Source organism: Aythya fuligula, chromosome 2, assembly GCF_009819795.1.
Source record: "Aythya fuligula isolate bAytFul2 chromosome 2, bAytFul2.pri, whole genome shotgun sequence".
In the NCBI taxonomy this organism is placed as follows: Eukaryota; Metazoa; Chordata; class Aves; order Anseriformes; family Anatidae; genus Aythya; species Aythya fuligula.
In genome coordinates, this window is record NC_045560.1 from 113429364 (window position 1) to 113445932 (window position 16569).

The 16569-nt window shown below is 41.5% G+C and overlaps 2 protein-coding genes across 2 annotated transcripts in view; one reads left to right on the forward strand and one right to left on the reverse strand.

Moving 5' to 3' along the window:
• Positions 1–1815: 1815 nt before the first annotated feature.
• Positions 1816–13078, reverse strand: MCM4 (minichromosome maintenance complex component 4). The gene is made up of 16 exons (XM_032182754.1): positions 12902–13078; positions 12622–12780; positions 12379–12542; positions 12191–12289; positions 11962–12057; positions 11774–11869; positions 11147–11285; positions 10486–10706; positions 9847–9967; positions 7476–7735; positions 5417–5782; positions 4936–5063; positions 3529–3736; positions 2816–3044; positions 2568–2701; positions 1816–2242 (listed from the first exon to the last, which is right to left on the reverse strand). Exons 1-16 carry the CDS (start codon positions 12972–12974, stop codon positions 2150–2152), a joined length of 2586 nt encoding a protein of 861 aa, XP_032038645.1. The 5' UTR covers positions 12975–13078; the 3' UTR covers positions 1816–2149.
• Positions 13079–13540: 462 nt separating this feature from the next.
• PRKDC (protein kinase, DNA-activated, catalytic subunit) overlaps positions 13541–16569 on the forward strand; it is a 76651-nt gene continuing 73622 nt past the window's right edge. The window contains exons 1-6 of the mRNA XM_032181124.1: positions 13541–13685; positions 13784–13860; positions 13977–14069; positions 14246–14320; positions 14954–15062; positions 16230–16342. Of these exons, the coding sequence (XP_032037015.1) occupies positions 13541–13685; positions 13784–13860; positions 13977–14069; positions 14246–14320; positions 14954–15062; positions 16230–16342 (612 nt within the window). The remainder of the gene's footprint in view (positions 13686–13783; positions 13861–13976; positions 14070–14245; positions 14321–14953; positions 15063–16229; positions 16343–16569) is intronic.

Consider the following 16569-nt stretch of genomic DNA (forward strand, 5'->3'; position numbering starts at 1 on the left):
GTAAATAAAGCAGCAAATTAGGCCATACATGGAGTTTGAAACTGTCACACAGAGTAAGGAAAATATTCTCAAATATGCTAAGTAACTTACTTAGATCTTCCTTTTGCTCTCTGTACATTTCATTAGTGTATGGGTGTTTAAGATCTTTTATGGATTAAGATCTAATCTATTTTTCACTAAGCAAGACTGCTCACAAGCATTACCATTCTATATCCGCCTAACCCCAAAGTGGCACTTGTACTCCTTGATTATCAAAAAATAAAAACACAGTTGGAAAACAAGTCAACAATTACTATGTAAAAGATGCAAGAGCCACCTACTGGGGTTATTCTGTAAGTGACACTGTGAACACTAAACTGAATAATGTTTTTGGTGTTTTTTACTTTAATAGAAATGTAAATAGTCATTTTAGATTTTAACTCCTTTCCAATTTAACTTACAAACAAAACTTCCTTCAATTTCCTAGAACCCTTGATTTTACAGATATACAATTTAGTTTACATTTAAAAGCACTGGATAAACAGAGCAATCTATATTCAACAGTAGGAGTCTCCATGCTGACAAACAATTTTAACTTCAGGAATTTGGGTGCTGTAGCTACACGTATCACTATGTTTGCATCCTTGGGCTTTGTTTGTACTTTTTTTTTTTTTTTTTTTTTTTAAGGACAAAGTCATCTTTTAAAAATTAAGAAGCATAAGAAAAATTCATAGTGCTGTTTTCATCTGATAAATGGAGGTACCGAATAGAAAAGGTAGCCTTAGTAAAACTATGGGAGTGGAATAGCAGGGGAGAAAGTCTTGTGAACTGAGGTAGTATTTCACAGGCCAGGTAATGTCCATGGAAAAAGTATACAAGTGATAGCTTTCAAAAGTTAAGTGAAAGATAATTGCTTACACTTGTACCAGTCTCATATAAAAGGTAATTGAAATAAAGGTTTGTTACAGCAGGGAAAGGAAAGAAGGGGTCACAAGATGGTTACTTTTTAAACAAAATACATAGCTAATACAATGGCAGAGAAGATCCCATAAAACGAGTGCCATTAGAGAATCTGATTCCAGCCTTTAAAGTAGTTTGGAATTTTATTAGACTCGTGTTTCTAACATTTTTAAACTGTTGGACAGAAGTACAGCTCCTCCCTTGCATTTAAAATGAATCATAGAAAGCTCAATTAAAGTTAAGCAAATACTATCTTGCTCATACATGTATAATACATGTAAACCAGTAGGCAAGAAAAAACAGGCTCTAACAGGTTGTAAGTTGCCCCCTCTTACAAATCAAGTATATTCACTTCATGTTGGATGCAGTGGCACAGAGTACTCCTGCACTGTGCATTCCCTTATTTCAAACCTTTTAGCCTGAAATAGCTTAGTGACCAGCTGAGTTAAGCCCACTGATGACTGCACTGAAATGAATTAAGGGGACTGCACTGAAATGAATTAACTGTTTAAATTGTAGCAGTTAGTGCTGACCAATGGCTAAGGGCATTTATGACTCAAGCTGGGTAGAACTGGGGAAGATTCTCTAGTCATGCACCACTGGGAGCTCATTTCTTTTAAGACTTATTGCATGGTATTGCAATAAATAGGGGTATCGTAATTTATCCAGTCATATTTAAGATTGCAGTAAGAACACTTAGCTTCAAGTAAGAGATACCTGCCTTTTTTACCTTGAGGGTAACAAAGCTTACCTTGGGGGTAACAAAGCATACTAACACCTTTTATGCTCTCAGATATCTTCAGAGAAATTACAAAATCGTGTTCAACACAGTGTATATTTATTTTCATTTGAAATTAATACTAAAAACACTTTTAGAAGTGTCAAATAACTTTATTTCAGATTACAGCAAAGTCAAGTTTCATTTATCAAAGTCATTTAAGTTGAATTTTTACAATTCATTCTGAAATACAAATCGTATTGTTAGCATGGTCTAAAAAAACATGGCAGTTACATTTGGTCAAATGTAAATAGCATCATTCAGCTAGGGAGTTTAAGACCTTCGTAATGGTTATTACTATCAGCGCAAGAGATTGAGTGGCACTTCTTATAGCAAGTGATAGTTCCAAATCTTGAAGATCTTGCAGGCTAGCAATATAGTAAATAAGGTGAAGTAAAAGCCCTTACAAGTGGCTTGCAAGGAAAGACTAACTTACAGCAATCTAACAGTTTTTCCAGTCACAGTCAGGAAGTCATCATCAGCCAAGGCACGAAGTGCTTCCTCAAACATTTCCTTAGTGACAGCCTTAAAGAGAAGGGATAAATCAAGTGAAGATGGAGAAGAAAAAGGACAACAAAAACAGCTTACTTCCTGCTACTTTCCTTATTAGGTTTTCCCACCTCACACCTGCAAACTTTACTTATTTTTTAATTTGAGATCTGTCTGGCTGGTGTGGAACACTGGCAAAGATTCAGAAATTGGACCTCATGCAGTGGAACTGGTTTTCCAGTTATATTAAGAAGTTCAGGTCTCACTTCTCCTTCATAATGTGATGTTAGGACAAGTTGATTGGCGAAAACACCATGCTTTGAAATTAATGAAAAATGTAAAAACAAACCAGGGAACTTACCATGTCAGACTGTGCTCGGAGATCCTCAAAAAGCTGTTGGTATTTCAAAGCTGGTGTTTTTCCCTTTGACTGGATAAGCTTCCTCAAGGCTTGAGCCAACTCCTCTTTTCGCTTACGAGCTGTTGCACTCATTCCTTAAAACAAAGTAAACAGCCTTTAGAAATAAACTAAGGAGGACAGGTTAAGTTGCATTTTCAAATGACAAAAACCCCATAACATCCCAGCTTTATCACTACAAAACCACAAACCAGTAGTGAGAATGGATATGTCCACAATGCCAGTCCTTGGATCAGTAGCAGACTGCTTCAGAGCTTCCCGATGGAGGCGTTTCGCTTCTTCTACGTCAATTGTTTCGACTTTCTCAGAAAAGCGTACTTTAGCATGTGCTTCCGCCAGTCGGATCAGAGACTCAAGTTGTCGAGGATATGCAGAAACCATTCCCCTGCCACTACCAATCTTCCTCATGTCCACATATGCCTGAAAGGAGACAGGCATTAACTATTCCAGTAAATCCTGTTATTGCTCTTATTTTCAGAGTCCCTTTCACCCCCCACCTGTTATCTCAGACTATCAGCAACCACAGAAAACCATTCAAAACTCTATTTTTGTTTGTGTACCTTCACAGTTCCTGCACGATGAAGAATAACTGCATAGATACATCTTTTCCTGATAAAGCAACTGAGCTGTAACGGACAGTTTTGAATGTGTATGTGTCTATGCTGACAAGATACTTCATTACAGTAGAATTTTATGCTTTTATAACATTGAATCAAGGCAACACATCTGAAAGTAAGCACAGAATGGCTTCCATACTAATCCCTCCTTCCTTTTAAATCCTTGTGATTTGTTGATATGTTTTACAGAGAAGTTGTATATATAATCAGAAAGCACACATAGTAGGGGATTTTGCCATTTTTGAGAAGTCAGCGAAGCCTTGGAACGTTAAGAGCAGTTACTTTACCTCAATAAGGGCCTGGCTTGCTTCTTCGCTTAACCTGGGATTTACATAACAACGAGCATAGGCAATGTAATCCCTCAATACTGCCATGTCCATGTATTCCTCCTCCATCCTTTCTTCACTTTGATAGTACAGCGAAACCAAATGGCGAGCAAGACGCCGGTCGTAGGCTTCATCACGTGGATCCAACATTAAAAAAATCAAGTCAAATCTGGAAGAGAGAAGAATCCAATACTTAATGTATTTACTGTCTTGCAATTTAAAGTAGTCTGCTTTATGATTTTTCACTTCACAAGTAGAGTCAGGAGTTACTGCATGTTCTATTAAACTGAAAGATACTTCTAAAACGCTGAAATTCAGAATATCAGGGTTTGGACTTGCTTTCAACATATGTGCCTGAACATTTGAAGATGAGATGCTCTGTGAAATTCAGTTCCCTTGTTCAGTGCTGATGGCTTGTTTCTTTTTGTTTGCTTGTTTTAACCAAACAAAGAACAAAATTACTGCTAAAGGTGCTGCACTGAAATGCAACAGCAAACAGGGTGCATAGCTATCTAATTATTTTATGCATAGAGTATGCAGATAAAATAAACGAAAACACTTTTTTCAGTTCAAACCTGAAAGAAGAAAATACTTTGCAAGCAGTAGGTACACTGTAGATTATCAACTATAGGTTGATGTGAATAAGAGTTTTAGCTAGCCAATCGTGTACTTAAATCCATACATAAACTTAAATCCAATAAATGGTGAAAGTGAGACACTGCTCAAACCTGGCTTCCTTCAGTACACCCCTACTAAAGTACTGTTTGCCACTGACAGTGGCTAAATTAAACAGCCCTTAATTGAATTGTAAGCAGTAGGTGTTCTCAGAATATCCAGCATACCATCCATGTACTTCAGATTTCCACTTATAGGAACTCCTCAAAGATGGAATTGCAGCACAAGGTTTAATTTTGTATCAGCAGACAGTGAATGTTAACAGCTATCATCCAAAAAGGATGTCACTGCTTGCTCCTGACTGAATTTCACAGAATAAAAATAAGCAGGCACAGAGCTTTAGAGTCTTCCACATCCAGTGCAAGTTTGCTAAATGTCAGTGTTTCACTTCAAACTTCTGTGGGTCTAAGAAAAAACATCCTGGAGTTTTGTTCAAGCCATCAACCACTGTAAGTTTCAGGATAGCTCTTCTAGGAGGTGATCATGAGACAAAGGAAAAAACAACAGCAACTAACAGAAGTAGATGAAGAGATCCCTGGAGATCTCACCAGATGATCTGATCAAGATGTATATACTAGAAGGCAGCGTTCCACTCATGCAGGAGCTATAATTCTGATTTTACCGTACTGAATCAGTTTCACAAGAGGAAGTATAACATCTCAAAAATGAGACGTGCAAGGAGGAGTTCAGTACCTTGATAACAGTGTATGAGGAAGCTGGATGTTTTCAATAGTAGTCTTTTTTGGATTCCATTGTGATTCTATAGGGTTAGCTGCTGCTAGGATAGATGTACGAGCATTTAATTGACAAATAATTCCAGCCTGTCAAAATGAAAAGCAGTTGTGAAACCAGAAACTTCAAGAGATCACTAGTGTTACTGAACAGGTTCTGTAATCAAAAATTCTATTGTAAAAGTAAGTAAATCAAGAAGAAAAAAGTGTCAATAATATTAATAATTATTTATTAATAATAATTAATAAAAGCATTAATAATACAGTTTATGCTATGAAAGCAATGTTCTTATGTAAATGAGATATGTTACATAATTTAGAATTCTGGTGTCAGTGGATCAATCCTATGTACCAACCCTTGTTCTTCTGGTAACGTTAGGGTTTTAGCTGCTTAGCAGACACCATGCTTAGAGAAAAGAACTTGGAATTGAACAGACACTTACCTTTGCAATGGATAGAGTCTGTTGTTCCATTACTTCATGCAGAACTGATCTTGTGCTTTCATTCATTTTATCAAACTCATCAATGCAGCAGATGCCATTGTCGCTAAGTACTAGAGCGCCTGTCTGAAGAACCAGTTGTCGAGTTTCTGGATCCTTCATCACATATGCAGTGAGACCAACTGCACTTGAGCCTTTCCCGGATGTATACTGGCCTCGAGGAACCAGGTTATACACGTACTGGAGCAGCTGTGATTTACTAGTACCAGGATCACCACAGAGAAGAATGTTGATCTCTGCACGGAAATTGCCTCTTCCTGTGTTAGTGAAATCCTTTCTTGACCCACCAAAAAGCTGAAGCAGAATGCCCTAATAAAAAACAAGAAAGAACTCTTTAGTCAAAACATCAACTCACATATAGATAACAGAGCCAATCTAACTGTTGAACTGAACCATAATAAACTAATAAACTGAAACAGTGTTAAAATTAACCTGGACATGAAAAATGACACTGGAAATTAATTTACAAGTCTAAAAAGGGTTTGTTCTTTACAGACAGCCTCGATTGCAATTAATTGCAAATATATCACAGCTTCTAACTTAAGTTTCAAGTTATATTTTTTCCATATCTAGTCCAAAACTTACGTAATCAAAAATTTGGTAACTAGTTCTGATGACAACAGAAAAGCCAGAAGAGACTACTGTTTACCGTGAGACTGTGTTTTATCTAGGACCACAGTATTATTACCTCTTTCTTAACATTAAAAAAAAAAAAAAAAAAAAAACCACCTCTGTTTGTACCAGCTTTTTGTTCAAGACAAACCAAGTATTATTTTTTTTATTTTTTTTTATTTTTTTTAAAAGAAAAACTACTGTGTTCACGAAAGGACCAACATAAAAAGTTCTCTACACGCTCATAACAAGGTGTTTAAGGTTTTTATTTCTTTGGAATGTACCAGTAATTCCTCCTGTATACTTCCTGAAGAAAGTCAGCAATGGAAGTTTTAGTAAAGAAATTTTAGTAAAGAAATAAAAGCAACTTAATTCTGGTATTTTGAAAATATTGAAATTACTAGTATAAACATATACTTTTAGTTTTATGAGTTAGCTAGAATTACCAGAGAGGAGTGTTCCCTCCCACCAGATTTATCAGCTTGAAACTCTGGTATTTCCTAGGTATGTTTTTTTGTTTGTTTGTTTTGTTTTTTTTTGTTTTTAAAATATTTTCTTCACCAGCATGTATATACACTAAAAAGTCATTGACTATCACTTCTTTTCATTGACAAGTATGTGGCAGTTGGAAATAGGAAGGAAAAGGAGGAAAACCGTACACTACTTCATGGAAGGTTTCTACACAACTTCTTACAGTACAGAAGAAACCTTGCAGCACAAGCATGGAGTGAGCTATTCATATTAGTTCTGTTCTTACTTAGAACAACTTCCAGAGGTTGCACTCCAAAGCATGTCTATTTCAGGCACTTTTTAAGTATTAGTGACAGAAGTTTGGGATGATGTTGAAGGAACACATTTTGGTCTAAACCTGAAGAATGTCCCCTGTTAGAAGAGTCCCTACCTAACTTCACCTGCTTACACCCAATGTGCCACACTGGTGAGGAAATAACAAATAAAAAGAGAGACAGTGTTCCCATTTCCGTTTCAATTTCATCACTGCATGGCTTTGAATTCAACTTAAAGCCATTTCAGCAACCTGTGAATTATGATAATACACAAGTCTGTGAAGAAAAATATGTAAGTTTTTTTTAAAGAGGTTTGTTCCAGTGTCTAACATTGCTTTGAGACCCACTACTGAGTTTATTTTCCCAGTTCTGATGCCCTTCTACCTTTTCAACACCTTCCCTCAAATTAAGTCCTGAACAATGTGAAAACAGTGATACCCTTATAAATCAACTCCTGACAAGACCAGATGTGTCAAGGACTGCTCAAGATCCAGGACTTTTGTTCATTTGTTTTTAAATTTTGAAGCCTCATTTCTATAGCAAATAATAATTACAAGTGCATTTGCAAATAAAAATTTACAAGACAAATACAGAATTTAGTTTACCTTTTTGATATCTTCATGCTCATAGATACTTGGGGCCAATGCTGAAGAAAGTCTTTCATATATGTCTGCTTTCTTAGAAAGCTCTTTCAGAATTTCCACACGTTCCTCTGTAAACATTTTTTGCTCTGTTTCCTCATCAACACCATGCAGGCGTTTTGCATCAGTCTTGCGATAATGTATGACATCAATGTGGGTTTTGTAGACAGATTTTACAACACTGACCCTCGGATTAACTCGAATTGGGACTGCCCTGTAGATACCTGAACACAATTAGTGACAGCATTAGATATAAAGGTACTGTAGATACAGATACAAGATACAAAGAAACATAAAAACTGCCAAACTGAAAATTTTACATTTTTCCTTTGCAAAGTAAAGCTCTTCAAAACAGGCTAAATACTTGAATCAGTTTATTTCCCAGTACCACTAAATCACTTGGAAGCTGACAGGGTATAGATGACTGAAGTATCTTCTGTTTTTGCAGGTATGTGTTTCAGCACTCAAAAAAAAAAAGCCTTCTCAGCAAGTAAAATGCTTAAGCATTTCTGAAAAAAGAAAATTTAAGGCTTGATACTTTTGAAAGGCCTGCTGCTTGAAATCTGAAGTCAGTGATTTATCCTTTTTGTTAAGCACCAAATTTAATAATAGGTTTATAATGCATCTGTAACCGCTGGTACTATGGCAGTTGTCTTAAAACAGTGGTTTTTTGTTGTTGTTGTTGTTGTTTTGTTTTGTTTTTTAGATAGTTGAAGTATCACAAGACTTATTCTATGTTACTACTCTCCTGACAGCAGACACTATTTAAGATGCTGCCTCCTCACCAACATGCTCAGAAGCACAGAATTGTTGAGGCAAAAAGGGACCTCTCTGACAACTGCTTGAAGACACACATATTTAAAAAACAAACAAACACCTTTGTCCTTATGTTTTGTTAACATTTCCTGGAGGAAAAAAAAAAATATCGAGTGCCTGTTTCCTTATGCATTGTCACCGGGCACCACTGAGAAGAGCCTGACTCTAGCTCTATGACTCTCTCCCACCAGGTAACCATAAGCACATTTTAAGATACCCCGAGCCTTCTCCAGGCTGAACAGCCCCAGCTATCTCACTCAGCCTTTCCTCATTTGACAGAGGCTCCACTTCTCAAAATCATGGCCCTTTGCTGGATTCACACCAGTACGTCTATTTCTCCCGTGTATCAGAGAGATGGTGCTCCAGATGCAGCCTCACCAGTGCTGAACAGAAAGGAAGGATCACTTCCCTCGACCTGCTCAAAATACTCCTAAATGCATCCCAGGAAGCTGAATGGCAAATCAATCACCTTATCTACCAAACACTGCTTCCAACCATTTTTTTGCAGGTTTACTGAGGCTGCGCTCCATCACACCATCCAGGTTGTTAGCGAAGATTTCTAACAGTACTCGGCCCTGATTTTTAATCCCAGGGTACACTTGTGGTGTGGTGACAGGCATCCAGCTGGACTTGTGAAACTCATCACGACGCTATGAGGCTGGCTGAACTGCCAGATTTTAATCCATCTCACCACCCACTGACCTAACCCATACTTCATCAGTTTGCCTGTGAGGCTGTTATGGGAGGTAACGATGAAAGCCTAGCTAAAGTCAAGCACAAACAACATCCACTGCTCCAGCCACCTCATTGCAGAAGGCTGGTATCCACTGTAAATTCATGCTACTTCCAATCACCTCCTTGTCCTTTTTATGTTTAGAAATGCCTTTCTGGACTACTTCTTCTATCACCTTCCTAGGGGTCAAGATGAGGTTGACTGGCCTGTAGTTAGCTCCCCAGGTCCTCCCCATTGCCACAACAATGACACTGGCCTTCTTCAGTCCTAATGAATCTTCCCCAGTCACCATGATCTTTCAAATATAATTGAATGGTCTTACAAAGACACTGGCCAGCTCCCTCAGCACTTGCGGGTGTATCTCATCAGGTCACATTTACCACAGATCACTCGTGCAGGTCTATCTGCCTGTAGACTTACGCTATCTGGATCTGTGAAATGGCTCATCCACAGCATTTGGAACTGCATCCCACTCGTGGTTCCCTTAGCTGATTTGATTTTAAGTGAAGCCTCACAAATACTTGAAACAAACAACTGAAGGTGGCAGATTATGGCTGCAGGGGGCACACAAACATCTGGAAAGAAAGAAGTATGCTGCATAGCCGTTTTTTAAGCTACAAACAAGCAGATGTAGGTAACGCTATACAGGTCAGGCTAGATTTCCATTTCACAGAATTTGTTGGATGCACATTACTCATCCTATTAAGCACTCAACTCTCGGGCATACTCAGATTAAACTGCTAAGATTCAGTGAAGGTGGATGCAAATACTCAAGCCAGATTTTACCTGTGACGTTAACTCTGTCGCCTGGTTGAACTTTATCAACGAGGTCATTGTGAGCGAACAGCGCCACTGTATGAGGCGTCTGCCCAGCTGGCATATCTTCAGGAGACTCCTGCAGTTTGATCTAGCACAAATAAAACACACTGAAGTTTAGTTTCAGAAAAGGAAAAAACTGTCCACAAGGCATTACAACAGGATCTTGTATTCAGTCTTCTGCGTCATTTGGAATCAGGAACGTTGCTCACGAGCAAAACATCTCCAAACAGCAAAACTGATTGGTAATAAAAAGATATGGTGAAAATTAAAGTTCTGTTAATTATTACGGGTATGGCTAAAGCGCTGTTTATAGAAAACGCTCATCTGGTTCAGATAGAAGTGGGCATACTGTATGTAAAGGGGCTTCCATTTGGAAACATTCAGATATGCATACGTACTTCATTTCATCTTTTCACCACACTTCTTCTCCAAAGTATGGACTACACTTTCACTAATTCATTCCAGATGTGAAAAGGGGGAAAAGCACTTTGCCCTTCTTCAAACCTACAGTCTCAAGAAACACACTGCAATGCTATTGATGGTATTAGGGGTTAGGGAGCAAAAACTGAAAACTTTCATTTTAGCCACTATCAAAGCGCAACATACCATCTGTTTGTCAGAGAACATGGATCTGTTGTGAATCAGGGCCATGCTGTGCGTTGTGTTACAGTGCTTGCATACCGATGGTTCAGCAATCCTGCCACGATCAATTTCTACTCTTGTGGTGAAAGCGCAAACCTGGCACTTAAAGAACGCTTCTTGCATCTCAGGAATTAACTGGGAACTTCTGATGACCATGCCACTGATGGTAATAAGTTGATCAATATCTACAAAATACAGATACTTATGTCATTGTGTCACGCTCTTTAAAACAGCCTTTCAAATTCCACATTATGTTAGTTTTTAGGTGGGAATTCAGTGGGACATTCGATTACCTACCAGTACTATGTCCAAAACAAAACAAAAATAGTTTGTGCAGTACAAGTATACTAATTCACATCAGCATTCATACAAAATAGTCTTCTGCACCTGAAGAACTAAGAATGTAGGTAGTTATGTCAGAAACATTTCCTTTACGGATATGTTATTCAGCATTTGGGATCTAGAGCACTAACTTCCAAAAGAGACGTATATAAACTGAAGGATATGAGTCTGAATGTACTACAAGTCCAGTTCTACACAGTCATCGTGTAAGTTCTGTGTTAACATTAAATAGGTTTATATAATTCCTTAGTATTGTTTTTTAACATAGCTATCAAAAGTTTACCTTCAGGATTCAGACTTCTCATATTCCTAGTCTTCAGTGCATTATATGGCCGTACTTGAATTTGATGTTCTAATATGGAATCAGGGTAACGATCAAAAAAGATCTCATTTGCAGCCATGTCAAACGTTGGAATGACTTCCTGTATAAAACAGGAACATTTAAGCTTAGAAGTTTAAAAAATAAAAATAAAGAAAAAACAACAACAACACCCCACATCACACACAAACAAAACACAAACCTCACAGAATGAAGTATTTTTGCATAAAGCATTTTAAGTGTTGCTGATCAGCCAGGAACGACAAGAAAAAGGTAATGCCAGCTAAGCATTTCCTACATAACAGGCAACTCACTGTTTAAATCAGGTTTAGTTATTTGAGCATTGCAAAAGCAACAGGTATAATACTTAGGACATTGCAGTTTACCAGCTCATTTTATATTTATGATAGACTCACCGTAAGATACAAACTGTAAGTTTTAACCACTAGGAAATAAAGCATTAAAATGAAGAAATTGAATACAGACCTTACACTGAACATAAAAAACACACGTTGCATTTAAACAAAAATATTGGAAGCTGAAAATACAAAAAGGCCTCGTAACAGCCAGAAATCAAGCGTATTACTTCACCTGAGGATAGCAGATCAGTTGTCTGTAAAGATTTTCATCAAATGCTCTTAGATGGTCACAATTTACATTCAGAAATGGTTCCCCGACCATATTAATCTGCAAAAAATTTGAAGAGAAAACTTAGCTCAATAGCAGGTAACGCCAAAAGAAAAAAAAAAAAAAACTACATTTTGCTATGTTACAAGTACCTCTTCAAGGCGCTGCATGTAGCGCGGCTCATTAAGATCCAAGCCGATGTCTTCATCCTCTTTAGCCAGCGGATCAATGAAACGCTGAAGAAACCTCTGGATACCCAAGGTGGCAGGGAAAGATGTGTGAAATTGAGTAGTACATGCCTCTACTTTGTATGAAATTTAACTTGTGTGAAATAAATTAGCTCTTCAATTGGAAAAGAAGGAGGAGGAGCTGTTAGCCTACCTGGAATTTTTCCTTGCAGGCGGTGACGTTCACATCGGTCCCCCAGATAACCAGCTTCTGCCCCAGGGATTGCTCACTGGCTACCAAATCCTCAGCCGGCTGCAGGGAAACAAAGGAAGCAAGTAGAAATATGAGCAGCCGAGCTAAAAAGAAGCAGTTCAGATAGAAAGCGTGAGGCGATGGCCTACCCCGTCCGAGTGCAGGTCGACTTGTCTGGCTTTGCGGGCCGAGCCCAGGTCCGGCCGCTGCCTCAGCGGGGTGCCGCGGGCGCCGCTGCGCGGGGTGCCCTCCACCCGCGAGCTGGGGGTGCCGTACGTCAGCGGGGAGCTGATGTCGAAGTCGAGCGGGATGGCTGCGGGGAGAAAAGGGCTCGGTTAGCCCCGTCGCGGAGCCGTGTCGCGACAGAGCCGCGCCGAAAGGGCTGCGGGTACCCGAGTGCCGGAACTGCGGCGGGCTGGAGAAGAGCGCGTCGGCGGCGCCGGGGCTGCGGGCGTCGGCGGGCGGCGAGGTGGGCAGCGGCTGCAGGTCCCCGGGGGAGGCCGAGTCGTCCGGGCGGCGCCTCTGCGACGGCGGCGAGCGGGCGTCTTGCGCTGCGACACAGCGGCCGTTAAACCGTTAAGCGCCGTTAAACCGTTAAGCACCGTTAAACCGACAGCCCCCCCCCCCCCCTCCTCATCCTCCCCGCTCCCCTTCCCTCCGCAGCGCACTCACGGGTCGCGGGGTTGCTGCTCCGGCCGCGCTTGCCGCCGCGGCGGCGGCTGGGCGTGGAGGCTGGCGACGACATGGCTGTGGCAACACGGCGGCCCGCCGCGGGGTCCCCGGCTCAAAATGGCGGCGGCCGCCCCCCAACCCGTCAGCGCCGCTTTCCCCCCCGCAAGCCCGCCGGGGTCCCGCGCCGGCCGAGTCACGCGCGGCCCGTCTCGCGCGCTTTCCGCCCAATGGGCGCGCGCGGCGCGGCGGGATGTCCCATCGGCGGCAGGGCGGGGGGGGAGCGAGAAGGGAAGGAAGGGTGGGGGGGGGAAAACGCAGCCCGTTAGATCACAGCGGCGGGTTTGGTGGGGTGCGCGTAGGGACGGCGGTACGCTGCGGGCCGCCCATCATCCTGACGAGCCGTAGGAAACGCCGCACATGCCTCACATAATATCCGCCTCCCCCTTCAGCCTGCAATGGACCCACCCCCTCTCCGCCAAATTTCGCGGCAAAACGCGGCCGGGCCCGCCCATTCCGCCTCCAGCAGAGGGGGGGGGCGGGGCACCCCATTCCCCACAGTGCAGGCGGGGCGTGCAGCCCGCTCCACCCCTAACACCCCCCCCCCCACACACTGTTCCGCCTTGGTGGGTGCCGGGCGGCATGGCGGGCCCCGTGCCGGGCGCCCTGCAGCAGCTGCAGGCCTGCCTGCGCCACCCCGACCCCCCCGGCGCCGCGCTGCGCGCCTGCGGCCTGCTCCGCGCCATGGCCGAGGCCTGCCTCGCCTGCCCGCCCGGCGCCGCGCAGGGTACGGGGGGGGGGGGGGGCAGCGTGTGGGGTGGGGGCAGCGCCCGGCCCCCGAGCCCCATCCCTGACCCCCCGCCCCTCTGTGCCGTCCCCCCGCAGCGCTGCACGCGTCGCTGGTGCTGTCGGCCGAGCAGGGGCTGCCCGCCTTCGTCTGCCGCTCGCTGGGCGCCGAGGAGGTAGGCGGGGGGGCTGGGGTGGGGAGGGGGGCGCTGCCCTAAATAAACACGGGGGCGCTGCCCTAAACACGGGGGCGCTGCCCTAAATGCTGCCCTGAACGCCGCTCTCGTTGCAGTTCCGGGAGTGCCGGGAGGAGGCGCTGCGCTTCCTGCGCGTCTTCATGGAGAAGGTGGGCGGCGGGGCGCACCCCTACGCCCGCGGCATCAAGGTGGGCGCTGCCACGCAGCGGGCTGCTCCCTAGTGTGACAGCCTTTTTTTTTTTTTTTTAAAAAAGTCCTCAATGTGTTAGCAGCAGAAGCTTTGGAGGTGTAGGTGAATGCATCGTTGTCTCTTGCTTTTTCTGCGTTTGCAAGTGTCATAACCTCTTTTTCCTCCCCTACCTAGCAAGCTTGTCTTAGCGTGTATACAAAGGATAGGGCAGCCAAGTGCAAGATTCCCGCTCTGGAGCTTCTGATCAAGGTAAAGTGCATTTTATAATCTCTCTTTTTTTTTTTTTTACCTAGAAAAATCTGTTGTGTTGCTATACATACATACATATATATATATATATACACATATATACATACACATGTATATATATATCACAGAATCACAGAATTTCTAGGTTGGAAGAGACCTCAAGATCATCGAGTCCAACCTCTGACCTAACACTAACAGTCCCCACTAAACCATATCACTAAGCTCTACATAAAAGCACAAGCTTTATCAAGTAGAAGATCCGTAGTCCACAATAACAAGACATCATTAATACTGTAATATTAGATCTTAACAAAAGGTAGGTCTTAATGAGAGATTGTCATTGGCATTCCTACAGTAAGTCGCTCAGGTGCCAAAGTGTCATTCCTTCGCCTGATACTGCAAGGCACAGTTGCGCTGGAGGCAGCTGCAGATTTTCTTACCCAGTTTATCGTGCTTCTTTAAGGAGAATTTTTCCACTTTACTTGTATACTTAAAAAAAAAAAAAAAGAAAAGTGTATCTCATGTAACCTGTTAAAATAGATTAGACACAGGATGTGAAAGGTGCAAAGGAAGGCCTCCTTCAGAAGGCTTGTTACTGTGTGCAGCAGCAATGTTGTTTCTTGTTTATTCTAGTTGCTCCAGAATTTACGAAATTCCCATCTTATGGAAGAAATGAAAGTTGGGGAGATCTTTAACAAATTTTATGGGGAGCTTGCAGTTAGAAGTCGAGTTTCTGATACAGGTAGGTTTTTGTTTTTCTGTCAGTGTCCTTCGTTTTGTTTGATTATCACCCACAGAAATGTGTAATCAGTATTACCATGGCATGTGCATTCAGGAATGGTAGCCGTTAAGTCTTAAATGTAGTAAAATTTGTTCAGGTCTTCTGATCGTGATCATGCAGTTAAATGTTTCTTAGTAGATCTATGGATGTGTATAAGCTAATACATGGGAACAATTATATATTTGAATTTAGTGGTGGCAATCTGTACAGCATTTTAGTGTAGTTGATGTAAAAGAATGTTTTTGTGTCTGATCTGTTGTTACTAGTCTCTGAATGCCTAAATCCTGACAGTAATTCCAGCTTTCTTGATATAAACTGACTTAGCTTAGCTAATCTGTTAGATTTTTTTGTCTGGATTCAATGTTAACTTGATGTATCTAAGGCTTACAAGTTCCTATATCTGCTTTATAACAGGTTATTTGTGTGTATAATGTTAGCTTTAAGAGGAGTCCTGGTCCCTACAGTGGGTGCTCTTATCCACAGCAGAGTAAATTCCAGGCTGTCAAATCCCTGTCAAAGTTTGTGTAAGCCCCAGCTTGGTTGCTAAAGCTTGTCATAACCTTATTCCAGCCCTAGTAACTTTTATTGTCCACAAAGCTGCAGCTTTAGCTTAATTCCTGAGTTTATCAGTTCCTACCTTGCCTAATTATATTGTTTTCAAATATTAAGATTACTAATATGAACTATAGTCTGATGTTCTTGGGTAGTTCCAGCTAACATTTTGGCTTGACAGATTCAGCCCTTAGAAAAGTTGCTGTGTCTGCATGGAACCCAATTAGGCTGAACTCAAACGTAGTAGCTTCTGCTAGATGTTGGCCGTCACCCTGGTGGTACTCAAAAGACTTGGCATAACCTCAAGGCCAGCAGCAAACTTGAATTACTGGTAAATGCTTCTTCAGTGGATATGGCCTTTGTTTTAAAAAAATGGCCATGTTTTTTAAAAAAAGAATACATTAATTAATATGAGATGTGTGCATCTCACATCATAATATGCGGACATGTATATGTTTTTCCCACATGTTAATCACAAAGTAAAATCCTCAATAGTGGTTGTCTTCTGGTTGCAAGTTACATAGGAATTGCAGAAGAAATTATTTCAGTAATTAATAATAATAAATTGCTTTCTAGTACTGGAGAAGATCTATGAGCTTTTGGGAGTTTTGGGAGAGGTCCAGCCCACTGACATGATTAACAACTCTGAAAAACTGTTCAGAGCTTATTTGGGAGAGCTTAAAACACAGGTATGTACTTTTCAGATCCTTGCATTGCTTGTTTTTGTTTGTTTTTCCTTTGGTATTTTTGGTTCTGTATGTTTTAGTACTATTCTTACTTAGTACAATGTGTAGAGATCTAACTGGACAATCATAAAGGCTTCCTTGAGTACTGTTAAGGTTATAGTTCTCCAGTTCTGAGAAGTTTTTCAAGTAAATATTTAAGGCCTCAAGTGACCATAAAGGAACAAATTTAC